General features: G+C 37.3%; 1 protein-coding gene across 1 annotated transcript; it reads left to right on the top strand.

Annotated features, from left to right (window-relative positions):
* The first annotated feature begins 2118 nt into the window (after positions 1 to 2118).
* Positions 2119 to 9041, top strand: LOC109152161 (cytochrome P450 CYP82D47-like). The gene is made up of 3 exons (XM_019299729.1): positions 2119 to 2935; positions 8094 to 8242; positions 8366 to 9041. Exons 1-3 carry the CDS (start codon positions 2140 to 2142, stop codon positions 8987 to 8989), a joined length of 1569 nt encoding a protein of 522 aa, XP_019155274.1. The 5' UTR covers positions 2119 to 2139; the 3' UTR covers positions 8990 to 9041.
* The last annotated feature ends 5257 nt before the right edge of the window (positions 9042 to 14298 follow it).

The following is a 14298-nucleotide window of genomic DNA, read 5'->3' on the forward strand; positions in this document are numbered from 1 at the left end:
TATTAATCCATAGGTATTAGAGGTGGCCAAATTCCGGACCGGACTCGGGCCTGGACTAGAACAGATCAGGACAGGCCCGAAACAACCTTGGCGCCAAGCCTATCGGGCCTGGCCCGAATTTTTTTTTCTATTTTTTTATTTTGTATATAAAATAATTATACATTCACTTTTTGTTTAAAAAGATATTTGAACCCTCCAACTTATAATTAACAAGTAAAGTTATTTTTAATTAAGCTACTTCCAACATTTTAATAAGGATCAAATAAAAAAGCTTCATCAGGTAAAAAATGCGGACAAGTTACATCCATAGATGCAATCCAAATCAACAACCCCAATTGAATTTTAATTAAAAACGTGCAGTGACATATTTGTAATTTTGAGTAAAATAAGTCAACTTGTGTTTTGGTTTTGAGTGGCGAGTTCACATTTGTCCTTCTTCAAGTGCACATTTTTCCTTCTTCACGTGCATACTTTTTCTTCTTTGAATGCATCACTTTTATTTCAGTGCTTAGTTTCTATTTTGAGTCCACATCTTTGTGCCTTTGAGTGTAAATCTTTTGGCCTTCAAGTGTATGTTTTGTAGCCTTCAAGTGTATGGTTTCCTTTCTAAGAGTGCATAATTAATTTCTTTTGAATTTTCCCTTTTAGTGTTTTTTTTTTTTTTCTCTCCCTTGCCTTCTAGTGATCCTCTTTATGCTTTCAAGTACTCAATTTAATGCCTAAAAGTGTATGTGTCTTACTATTGTGTAAAATTTTTTTTTAGAAAAAGCTTAGCATTCAAGTGAACCCTTTTTTCCTTCAACTTCTGGACAATATTTGTTATATCTTGTGCATTCTTTTCAATACATATAACTAAATTTCTAATGAAATTTGTGAGATTTACAAGCGATTTGTATGGGTAATTGGTTTAATAACACTTAAGTTGAATAACCTCCCTTTTTGGCATCATAAATTACATCAATTGCACATCTATTTGACTTTGAATTCAATTTTTTCACATTCAAATGCATGATTTTGAGCCTCTAAGTGCACCAATCGTATTTTCACATAGAAAATCTTGTGCGCAGCTGATCCTAAACCTATATAGAGAATTATTATATGAATAAGAGTAAGGGAGCGTTGTGTTGAGAACTTTTGTTGGTAAAAATGAATTGATTAAGGAATATACACTAGATAAAAAAATATTTTAAATAAAAAAATAAAGAAAAAAAAAAACTCAACCTCTAAAATTTCGGCAAGTACAAGGACCAAATTAATGGCCGTTGCACGTGCAATGGCCTAATTAATTTGACCATTGCACATTGCAAGCCTAAAGGTTAGCTACCACAGTATGGCAGTTGGCCTAAAATGCCCAAAATGGCATTTAAATTGTCATGGCAGTAAATATGGCCAAAAATGCCCAAAATGGGATTTTGTAACCACGTACCGACAACTTCCAATTTCGATATGATCCAATCGTTATATCGTGGACCACGGTGCATAATCGATTATACACCGCGTATTAAAACATCACCGTTTTTTTAAGTAAAGAAACGGCGCGCTGTTAATGTTAACGGAGTGACACTACGGTGTATCTAAACCGGCACTGTCTCACGTATTATTTTTATATTATCAAATGAAACTGCAGTTATATCAAAATGATATTGTAGTTGTGGTGAAATGAAACTGCAGTTTATATATAAAATGAAACTGAATAACATTTCACATATTTAAGTGTATATTGTACATTGAAGCTGTAATTATATCAAAATGATCATGTAGTTGTGTTTTAATAAAATTATAGTGTATATAAAATAAAATTAAATAACATTTTCATATATTTGAGTCTATAAATATCGAATGAAACTGTAGTTATATCGAAATGAAAATGTAATTGTGTTGAAATGAAACTGTAGTGTATATATACAAAATAAAACTGAATAATAGAGTTACTTTTTGCGAAAGGGAGAGGAACGACGGGAAACGGATGCCCTTTTTTTTTCATTAAACAAAACGACGTCGTTTTGATGCACGGTGCACAACAAAATTTTCCGAATTTCAATATGATCTTATTCTTCCTTACATGTATATAATGGTATGCAATCCACAAAGTGGGGAAATAAAAATATGTAGGTGAGCTCACGGTTCAAACTTCAAACCATGGATTTAACTCTGCCAGCCATTGTAGCAGCTTTGGCTATCACTTCTCTACTACTCATCACTTTCATCTACAACATCTTAATATTTCACAAAGGGTCGAGCCAGAAACCACCCCAAGCAGGCGGAGCCTGGCCAATAATCGGTCATCTCCACCAACTCGCCGCCCCAGGAGCGACCTACAAAATCTTGGGTGGCATGGCAGACAAATACGGGCCTATTTACCGAATAAGGCTTGGCGCGCAACAAGTCTTGGTGGTGAGTGACTCACGAATCACCAAAGAATGCTTTACCACCAACGATAGAGTGCTGGCTGGGCGGCCCAAGTCCATAGCTTCGGAGATCATGGGATACAACAATGCCATGTTTGGGCTGGCTCCGTACGGTGAGTACTGGCGCCATGTCCGCAAGGTTGTCGTGGTTAAGCTCCTGTCCAACAGCCGTCTTGAGGTGCTCGGGAGGGTTTTTGAATCGGGAGTAAAATCATTTACTAGAGACATCTACCGAAGTTGGCTGAGGGACAAGAATGAAACCGAGGATAATGTAAAGCTGGACATGAAGGAACAGTTTGGGAAATTAATCATGAACTTCACGATGCAGATACTTTTTGGTAAGCGGTACGAGGAAGAAGGGAGCGGGACAGTGGTAACGATAAGGAGATTCTTTGATCTGCTGACGACGTCTGTTGTGGGTGATTACCTGCCATGGCTAAGATGGTTGGACATAGGAGGACATGAGAAGGCCATGAAGGAGACAGCCAAAGAGATGGACACAATAATGGAAAGTTGGCTACAAGAACATAAAATGATGAAGAATAATGAGGCCTCAAAGTAGCAGCCAAGTCCCAGCCAGAGCTTTGGTCTTCTGGTTACTTCTAAGCCTGCTTAGCCTAGGAGGGTTTTTTTTTGTCTTTTCCCTTTCCTAGACGGTTATAACCGTTTTTTCATCTTCTTTCCCTCTTCTCCTGTGTACATATATATGCTTTCTGTTTCCCGAGCTGAGCTAATAACAATACACTTCAATTCTTTCTTCCTTTCTTTCTACTCTCACTATGAACTACCAAACCCTAAACATCATGATTGTGTAGCTTGAACATGGTATCAGAGCTACGTAAAAGCTACGCAGCAGCAGTCATGGCAGAGAACGTGGTTAGAGATGGAGATCGAGTGGAACAAGTAGCTGCCTCATCGAATCAGAGTCCGATGATCCAACGCAGCGATGAGTTCGACGATCCCTACTTCCTCCACGTTACAGAGAACCCCAACCTGGTTCTAGTTTCACCAGTTTTGACTGAAACTAACTACTCATCATGGAGCCGAGCCATGAAGATTGCCTTGGAGGTCAAAAACAAATTCGATTTTGTCAATGGAGCCTTGCCTAGTCCTGCTGAGAATGATTCCAGAAGTGCAGCATGGAGGAGATGCAATCGCATTGTGAGCTCCTGGATTCTGAAGTCTGTTAGCCCTGCTATAGCCGAAAGTGTGATGTACTTTGATAAGGCATCTGAGATCTGGAATGCGCTGAACAAGAGGTATTCTCAATCCGATCCACACAAAATATCAGAAATACAAAATGAAATTTATAGGAATGTTCAGGGAAATATGTTTGTAAATGAATATTTTACTAAGTGCAATTCCTTGTGGCAACAAATGAATGCTATAAGGCCTCTACTTCTATGTGAATGTGTCCCTAAATGCTCCTGTACTCTTATGGAAAGAATGCAAAAGGAAAGGGAGAATGATTATATAATCAGGTTTCTGGATGGATTAAGTGAGGACTATGAACCTATAAAGTCAGGTGTTCTTGTCATGGATCCCATTCCTGACATAGGTAGGGTTCTCAACATGACACTAAAATTAGAAAGGAAGATCAAGGGAAACATCAACCAGAAAACTACTGATCTAACTCAGGCCAATGCCATTCAAAATCAAAATGCAGAAGAGACACCTCTTGTGGCTTTTTCAGCTTCCAATAACAAGAAGAAGTTTAACAACAATGGAGGGAAGAATGTTCCTAAGTGTACTTTCTGTGGCATGCTTGGTCATACTGTGGAAAAATGCTACAAAAGAAATGGCTATCCACCTGGTTGGATTCCAGGTTACAAGAACAAAAATAAGGTCACTCAAGATGTGCAGCAGTTTGGCAATACCTCTGTGAATCAAATAGGAAATACAGGTTTATCTAATGATCAGTTTCAAAAATTGTTGTCCTTATTGCAGAGTCAGAACTTGGGGAATCAAACCTCTACTAATGCTGCTGTAACCCTTGCTAGTCCTGGCCTCAGATCAGATTTTAGAGTTGCCATAGAGGATCACAATGAAGGTAATCTCTATATCAATTCTGTTCAGAATTTACCTGCTATGTGGATTTTGGATTCTGGTGCTACAGATCATATTACATGTTCTGTAGAGTACTTTGAAAACAGTCACAAAGTGTATGGAATTTGTGTTAAGTTGCCTAATGGGGAATCTGCTAATGTTACACACATAGGGAAAATAAGACTTGATAAGCATATAATGTTGCAGAATGTTCTATGCATACCTTCCTTTACCTTTAATATTATCTCTGCCAGCAAATTAACAAGGAATTCAGGATACAAGATCATTATGGAAGCTGATTCTTGTGCCATCCAGGGCCCTCTTGGAAAAGTGGATGGTTTTGCTAAGGAAAGGGAAGGTCTCTACTTGATAACTGATCCCCCAGTGAAGAGAAAAGATAAATTTTCTGATGAGAAGCTCAGGACTCAATGTAACAGTTTGAGTATTGATGTATGGCATAGTAGACTAGGGCACTACCCTATTTAATAAGATTCCTTTTCTGAATGGAATAAGAGATGTATCTCCTTCTAAGAATGATGATTTTGTATGTGACATTTGCCATTTTGCCAAACAAAAAAGGTCTATTTTCCCTGTTTGCACTACTAGAGCTCAAAAGTCTTTTGATCTGCTACACATGGATGTTTGGGGACCATTCCATGTTGCATCCCTAAATGGGGAACATTATTTTCTGACCATTGTGGATGATTTTAGCAGATTTACTTGGTTGCATTTATTGAGAAACAAATCTGAAGTTAAGACTGTCTTTCAAAACTTCTATAACTATGCTTATACTCAATTTTCTGCTAAAATCAAAGCCATTAGAACAGACAATGACACTGAGTTTATGATGAATACTTTTCTTAATGAAAGAGGGATTGTTCACCAGAAATCTTGTGTATACACCTCACAGCAGAATGGGGTAGCAGAAAGGAAGCATCAACATGTTTTGAATACAGCTAGGGCCCTAATGTTTCAGTCTGGCTTGCCTATTGCTTTTTGGGGTCATTGCATTTTACATGCAGCCTATCTTATTAACAGGCTTCCCACTGAAGTCCTTAATGGAAAGACTCCTTTTGAATTGATGAATGGCACAAAGGTGGACTACAATCAACTTAGATCTTTTGGTTGTTTGTGTTTTGGGGCTACCATATCACAGGGAAGGAACAAATTTCAGTCAAGAGCAAGGAAGTCTGTATTTTTGGGCTTTCCAGCAAACACAAAAGGGTACTTGTTGTATGATTTAACTGATCAAGCTATTTTTGTTTCCAGGGATGTTAAGTTCTATGAATGTACCTTCCCCTTCAAAGGATTGAATCCAGATAGTATATCTGACCCTTGCATTACTGAGATACCTAATCCTGTGTTGCCTCTAGTCCCTATCACTACTGAAGTGTGTTGGGATTCTGCTGAAGCTGATACTTTTACTGGAAGTAGTCCCCAAAATGCTCCCATTTCAGATGTTGAGATTGAAAACAATAATGAAGGCATACTGTCTACTGATGCTTTGAGTGGTGAATCAACAAGTAACACACTGATTGATCAAAGTTTGTCAGACACAGCTGAACAACAGATTGATGAAGCACCCCAGATTGATATTGTCTTACCAAGTCCAGGTAGCCACTATCATGTTAGAAGATCTACAAGAACCAAGACAGTGCCTTCCAAATTGTATGATTACTATTGTCAACTCATGGTGACTGATGATTCTAACAGAAGGACTTCTCCTCATTCTATTCACAATTTCATTTCCTATGATAATTTGTCTGATAGCCATAAGTCATGTGTCTCTGCCATTACATCTGCACATGAACCTCAGTCTTATAATGAGGCTGTTAAAAGTCAAGAATGGAGGAATGCTATGCAAACAGAAATAGAAGCCTTGATCCAAAATAATACCTGGACCTTGACAGAGTTGCCTAGTGGGAAAACTCCAATTGGATGCAGATGGGTATACAAAATAAAGCATAGGGCAGATGGCTCTATAGAGAGGTACAAGGCCAGATTAGTTGCTAAGGGGTACACTCAGCAAATGGGGGTAGACTACACTGATACCTTCTCACCAGTTGCAAGGATGACAACCATAAGAACTCTTCTGGTTGTTGCCATTGCCAAGGGATGGGAAGTTCAACAATTAGACATTAATAATGCCTTTCTACATGGTGACTTAGAAGAAGAGGTCTATATGGTTCTACCACCTGGTTTCAAGAGTGATAAAGACAATCAGGTTTGCAGATTATTAAGATCTCTATATGGTCTTAAACAAGCAAGTAGACAATGGAATGCTAAGCTTACCCTTGCCTTACTGAAATATGGATTTTATCAGTCTACTGCTGATCCATCATTGTTCATCAAAAGGTCAGGATCTTCCTTCACTGCATTGCTTGTGTATGTGGATGACATTGTGGTAGCTGGCACAGATGCTAACCAAATCAAACAGTTGAAACAGTTTTTGGACAAGTCTTTTAAGATCAAAGATCTTGGTCAGCTGAACTATTTTCTGGGAATTGAAGCCTTTAGAAACCAGGATGGCCTAAATCTATGTCAAAGGAAGTATACTTTGGAAATCCTTAAAGAAAATGGTTTCTTGGAAGCTAAACCTGCCAAGACACCTTTCACCACAGGGCAGAAACTCACAAGTACTGATGGGAAATTGTTGGACCAACCTGAGATATATTGAAAGCTTGTTGGGAAGTTGCTATACTTGACTAACACAAGACCTGATATCTCATATGCTACTCAACAACTTAGCCAGTTTGTTGATAAACCTAGGGACACACACCTAATGGCAGCTCATAGGGTGTTGAGGTTTCTTAAAGGAACTCCTGGCAGAGGGCTTTTTTATACTGCAAATTCTGATATAAAACTTCATGGCTTCTCAGACTCTGATTGGGGGACTTGTACTGAATCTAGAAAGTCCATCACTGGTTATTGCATCTTCCTTGGGGACTCACTTGTCTCATGGAGAACAAAGAAGCAACCTACTGTGTCAAGATCTTCTTCTGAGGCAGAGTATAGGGCACTAGCTGCTACTACATGTGAGATTCAATGGTTAACATACTTGTTGAATGATTTGCAGATAAGTATGCATAGTCCTGCTGTCTTGTATTGTGATAACAAATCAGCAGTGGCCATTGGGGAGAATCATGTTTTTCATGAGCGTACTAAACACATTGAGATTGATTGTCATGTTGTAAGACAAAAAGTTCAAGAAGGAATGATCAAGCTATCAGCAATTCCATCAGCTAAACAGCTTGCAGATGGTTTCACAAAAGGCTTGTCTAAGCCTTTATTTGATGAGTGTCAAACTAAGCTGGGCATGCAGGACCTCCATACTCCAGCTTATGGGGGGGTGATGAAGAATAATGAGGCCTCAAAGTAGCAGCCAAGTCCCAGCCAGAGCTTTGGTCTTCTGGTTACTTCTAAGCCTGCTTAGCCTAGGAGGGTTTTTTTTTGTCTTTTCCCTTTCCTAGACGGTTATAACCGTTTTTTCATCTTCTTTCCCTCTTCTCCTGTGTACATATATATGCTTTCTGTTTCCCGAGCTGAGCTAATAACAATACACTTCAATTCTTTCTTCCTTTCTTTCTACTCTCACTATGAACTACCAAACCCTAAACATCATGATTGTGTAGCTTGAACATAAAAGGAAAAGAAATATTACGAAACCCAAAGAGGAATTAGAAGAAGAAGAAGATTTCATGGATGGATTGCTGTCCAGTTTTGAGGATGACAAAGATAATATTCCTAAAGATTTCGATGCAGACACAATTGTGAAAGCCACTTGCATGGTATGTGGCTCTATTTGTACATTGTTTTCGTTTCATCATATGTTATCTGTATGTGTCACTGTCATATGTTATATATCTAAATCATATATTGTCATTAATGTTACTTTTCAATCGTTATGGCAGGTTGTGATGGCAGCAACTACCGATACAATTACAATAACATTAATATGGGCACTCTCTTTAGTATTGGACAATTACGATGTGTTGGACAAGATTCGAGCAGAGATAGAGACTCATGTTGGAAGGGAAAGGAATGTAAACCTATCCGACTTAAGTAACTTGACTTATCTTCAAGCGGTGATCAAAGAGACTTTGCGTTTATATCCTCTTGGTCCTCTCTTATTGCCGCATGAATCTATAGATGATTGCATGGTCAATGGTTACTGCATCCCAAAGGGTACACCCGTATTGGTGAATATTTCTAAGGCTCATCGCGATTCAGATTTTTGGTCAGATCCGAATGTGTTTAGGCCGGAGAGATTCATGAGTGAACACAAAAAGGTCGATGTTAGAGGCAATCATTTTGAGCTAATTCCATTTGGCAGTGGAAGGAGAATCTGTCCTGGAATTTCTTTAGCACTACGAGTGTTGGAGTTGGCCTTGGCTAATCTTATTCATTCCTTTGATTTAAAAAGAATTTCAAATGAGCCTATAGATATGACAGAGAGTGCTGGATTGATAAATTCGAAGACAACTCCACTCTATGCTTTTCTTACTCCACGCCTGCCTTCACATCTCTACGATTAGATAGTCTAATTGTGGAATCATAGGTTATTTGTTTTATGCAAGCCCAACTTTTATATCTATTATTGGAGGCAACCTAATGCCATTCCTAAAGGTAAGGAAGAAGGGGGCAAATTATGTTGTGCATCTGTATCCATCATGCATGGTGTATACAGATGCAAAAACGACACCGTTTTGCATCAAAATGCGCGTCTTACTTAAAAATAATCAGTTTCAATTCCCAGCAATAATATTATGTTGTTCATTGTTTAGTTCATTCATTCTGAATTTTTAGTTATGAAATTATGGATGTATAAGTATGCAATTCCGGATTTATAGTTATGAAATTATGGATGTGTAATTATGCATGGTGTAGTTATGCAATTCTGGATTTTATAGTTATGAAGTTATGGATGTATAGTTATGCAATTCTGGATGTATAGTTATGAAGTTATGGATGTGTAGTTATGCAATTCTAGATTTATAGTTATGAAATTATGGATGTGTAGTTATGTAATTCTGAATGTATAGTTATGAAATTATGAATGTGTAGTTATGCAATTCTGATTTTTTTTTTTTAAAAGTTAGACGTCAAAACAACGTCGTTTTTGCATCCGTATGCACCATGCACGGTGCATACAGATACACAACATAGCGATTGGAAGATGGGGGAGGAGGTTGAATATACTTTTAAAACTTTTGAACTTATTGTAAAAATGTAAGTCTCGCAGCGGAAATCTTTGACTTGCCAAAGTTTGTGTGTAACTTGGTTTGGTTTATTTGAATAGGTGAAGCCGTGAAGTTTGTGTGGAGTATGAATCGATTAGCAAATAAGAAAGACACATTACTATAGAATAACATATAATGTTGGTCGACGTCAAAATGATAAATAAATTTATAATTAAAAAAACACATTTTAACGTTAATTTTTAAACAAATCGACATCGTATATCACAAATAGAAAAAAAAAATATATAATATACGACATTAGTTTGAGTACAATGAATTCAATCAAGATGACATTCCCAATAAGGGGATCTTCACCACATTTTAAAATAGTAAAATTCCCTTGGCGTAGACTTTGACAAATAGGATGGGGGGATTTTGAAGAAATTTTGCTCCTCCAAAATCAAAGCTCTTGTCAGTAAAAATAAAGAAAAAAAAAACTGTAGTTTTTTCATAGTGGCCAGTGGACCACTCTGAAATTTAATTTCATTGGCCGTTGCCAATGGCAATGGCCAATTTTCCGGCCGTTGCAATGGCAACGGCCAAATTCAACGGCACACCTTCTTTCTTTCTTCTTCTTTTTTTTTAAAAAAAAAATATTATTATTATTATTATTAGTATTATTATTATTATTATTATTTGATATAAATATCACATTTTTCACAAATTTTAACACATTTCAATCTACTCCTAATTTATTTTTATATTTCTCTCAATTTATTTTTGTAGTTTAATTTTTAAGCAATTATTTGTTTAATTTTCATATTTAGGTATGTTCATTCATTTATGTTTATTATAAAATTATAAATTTATAAATCAAATAAATAAAGAAATAATTAAAATATGGAGATAAAATGGTGGGTCCACAAAAAGTTGTGAAAAACTTAAAATTAATGGGAAGAAGAGATTTTGTGATTGAATGACATAGTGAATGATGGATCGTTATGCTGTGCAAAAACGACGTCGTTTTATTAAAAACGCGCATCCTACTTTAAAAAAAAAAAAAAATCTGTCTCGATTCATAGATTCTGGAATTTTAGTTCATAGATTCTGGAATTTTAGTTCATTGATTATGGATATTTAAACGTAAATCGAAATTGATTTTTTTTCATCCATGCTGGATATTTAGTTCATTCATTATGGATATTTAGTTTATTCATTATGAATTTTTAGTTCATTCATTCTTGAATTTTAGTTCATTCATTCTTGAATTTTAGTTCATAGATTCTGGAATTTTAGTTCATAGATTCTGAAATTTTAGTTCATCGATTCTGGAATTTTAGTTCATCGATTCTGGAATTTTAGTTCAAATTATGCACAATATAATGTTGTTGCTGGGAATCGAAACTGGATTTATTTTTTAAGTGAGACGTGCGTTTTTGCATCCGTATACACCATGCATGGTGCATACGGATGCACAGCATAATTTGCCGTGAATAATAATGTGGATGTTGAGGCCCACAAAAATCTGGGATAAAATCCACAACTATTGATAATGCCTGACATAAATGTGCCACGGAACACTGATGTATGATGATGAGTAAAAATGTCAACAAAGCCTTTAATGAATTTTGGCTGCATTTGGGTGTATGAACTTTACATGATGTCAATAAATGGCATGTTAACTGATTACATTGTTCCTTCCCGTGGTCTGAGGCAGGGGATCCTTTGCCCCCGTATTTATTCATCTTGTGCGCCGAAGGTTTGGCCCATCTTATCACTACTGCTATTCATAATCATCTTATATCTCCGTGTGTAGTTGCTCGTGGTGTGCCAGGGATTTCTCAATTCTCATCTATTTTTCGCGGACGACAACTTGTTGTTTTTTAAAGCATCCATTAATGAGGCTGAAGCTATAAGAAATTGTCTTCATGACTATGAATCTATGTCTGGTCAATCGGTCAATTTTACAAAGTCCTTAATTATTTTTAACCGCAATACCAGTCATACTATGAGAGCAGATGTTTCTTCGGTTCTAAATGTGAATGTTGCAGATAATCTTGGTAATTACCTTGGTCTGCCAATCGGGATAGGCCGAAACAAGCGAGAAGTATTTTCATACCTAGAAACTAAACTGAGGCATCGTTTGGGTGGTTGGAACAAGAAGATCCTTTCTCTCGTGCGGCGGGAAAGAAAGTGTTACTTAAAAGTGTTGCTCAAGCTCTACCAATCTACACCATGAGCATTTCTTATCTCTCTGCAACTTTCTGTGATCACATTGAGAGGATTATGAACCAATACTGGTGGGGGGTTCACGGCAATGGGGGTGGGGAAATCCGGTGGATGGCTTGGAAACATATGTGCAAACAAAAATCTGATGGTGGCCTTGGCTTTAAAAATTTAAACAAGTTCAACATTGCTCTTCTCGCTAAGCAAGGTTGGCGCTTGTTGACCAATCCCAACTCTCTTGCGGCAAAAATATTGAAAGCAAGGTATTATCCGCAGGATGATTTAATTTCTTGAATGCGAAGATTGGCGCCAATCCCAGCTACTGTTGGCGGGGCAAGAAGTACTTGGCAATGGGTGTTTTTGATGGTGTGTTACCAACTATGTTTGAGTGCGATTTTGTTAAGCCACTCTGGATAGGAATTGGTTGTCCGTCTCTGGAGGTTGGAGGTTGGTGATGATTATGCTGACTGGGTGTTGAAGTGGTTAAGCCAACCGAATGATAGCCTGATTTATAGATGCTTAGCAAATCTGTCGGTGCATATGGAAGTATTGAAATGAGGTGGTTTGGAATAACCGTGGAACATGGATGGGGTGAAGAATGAGGTTACTGCAGTTGTCCTGGATTGTCTGGGCTGTGGTACTGGAGTTGGAGCTAGCGGCGCAAGTGTGGGCACTAGCCACTAGCAATATGGTGCACCCGATGGTCCAAACAGATGTTGTAAGTGCTTATGTGGATGCATCTGTTTTTTCTGATACTAATGAAGCTTTTTATGGCATTGTTGTTCGAGATTATAATGGAATCTTCGCAGGGGCTAAAAATGGCTTTCTTCGAAGGCTCGAAGCTTAAATGATATTCATCTTGCAGAAGCGCTTGCGGTTAAAGAAGCTTTATCGTGACTTAAGGATAGAGGTTTTAACAAAGTTGTAATTCACTCAGATTGTCAGTTAGTTTGTAAGTTTCTCAACCGTATGTCCCAAGATCTTTCGTAGGCTGAGTGTGTTTTACGGGAGTGATGGGAGCTCAAACCACACTTTTCAGTACGTATGTATCTAGATCAGTGAACCAATTAGCTCATGTCTTGATTAGAGCTATGCGTTCGCAAACTGGTCCCAATATTTGATTTTTATCTGTTCCTTCTTGTATTGAACATTTGATTTAATAATATCGTTATGCTTTGTTTTTCAAATTATAATAATAATAATAATAATAATAATAATAATAATAATAAATAACAAACAAAGTAAATGTCAAAAAAAAAAAAAAAGCAAATAAAGATTGGGCGGTGGCGGAAGCATTTGCAAAAAAATCACCCCCATATCAGTGAATGCTCCCCCCTTTAGTTTTTTCCTCTGTCCTTATGCAGTGCAAATGCACACAGTTGTAAAAACGACGCCGTTTTAACGTTTGACTTAAAAAAAATAGTTTTGATTGTCCTTAACGGCGTTATGTTGTGCATAATTTGAACTATACATTCATAACTTCATAACTATACATTCAGAATTGCATAACTACACATTCGTTAACTACATAACTATACATTCAGAATTGCATAACTACACATCCATTAACTTCATAACTATAAATTCAGAATTGCATAACTACATATCCCTAACTTCATAACTATACATTCAGAATTGCATAACTACACATTCAAAACTTTATAACTATCCACTCAGAATTGCATGCATAACTACACATCCATAACTTCATAATAACTATACATTCAGAATTGTGTAACTACACATCCATACCTTCATAACTATACATTCCGAATGTGAAATTATAACTTCATAACTATACATTCAGAATTGCATGCATAACTACACATTCATAACTTCATAACTATACATTCAGAATTGCATAACTACACATCCATAACTTCATAATTGTACTATATATACATTCAGAATGTGAAATTATAAAATTATGGACATATGTTTACGTAACTAACGGCAATCGAAAATGATTTTTTTTTTAATTAAAACGATGCCGTTTTTACAACCGTGTACACCTTGCATGGTGCACACGATTGCAGAGCATAATTTGCCTAACATTAACTCACAAATATGCTCAGACGTAGATGCTCTGAGTTTCATTTGCTTCAGCCCAACTGTCCATGTGATGGAAAATAATGTAATGAGCCTGGCCCAAGTAGATTAGAGAGTGTGAGCCCAAAGGGATGAGGAGGGGGGCTCACACACATGGGCTCGCATGCATGCCTATACGTACGCTTGGACCTCGCAAACATGCATACACGCGTATATGCGAGGTGGTTGCATGCATACAAGGTGGTGGTTGCGCGTACGGATGACGGTTGTATGCGTACAAAGTGGTGGCTGCAAGTACGGATGGCGGTTGCATCCGCACAAGGTGGTGGCTGCGTGTACGGATGACGGTTGCATGCGTACAAGGTGGTGGCTGCAAGTACGGATGACGG

Source organism: Ipomoea nil, unplaced genomic scaffold (genome assembly GCF_001879475.1).
Source record: "Ipomoea nil cultivar Tokyo-kokei standard unplaced genomic scaffold, Asagao_1.1 scaffold2387, whole genome shotgun sequence".
In the NCBI taxonomy this organism is placed as follows: domain Eukaryota; kingdom Viridiplantae; phylum Streptophyta; class Magnoliopsida; order Solanales; family Convolvulaceae; genus Ipomoea; species Ipomoea nil.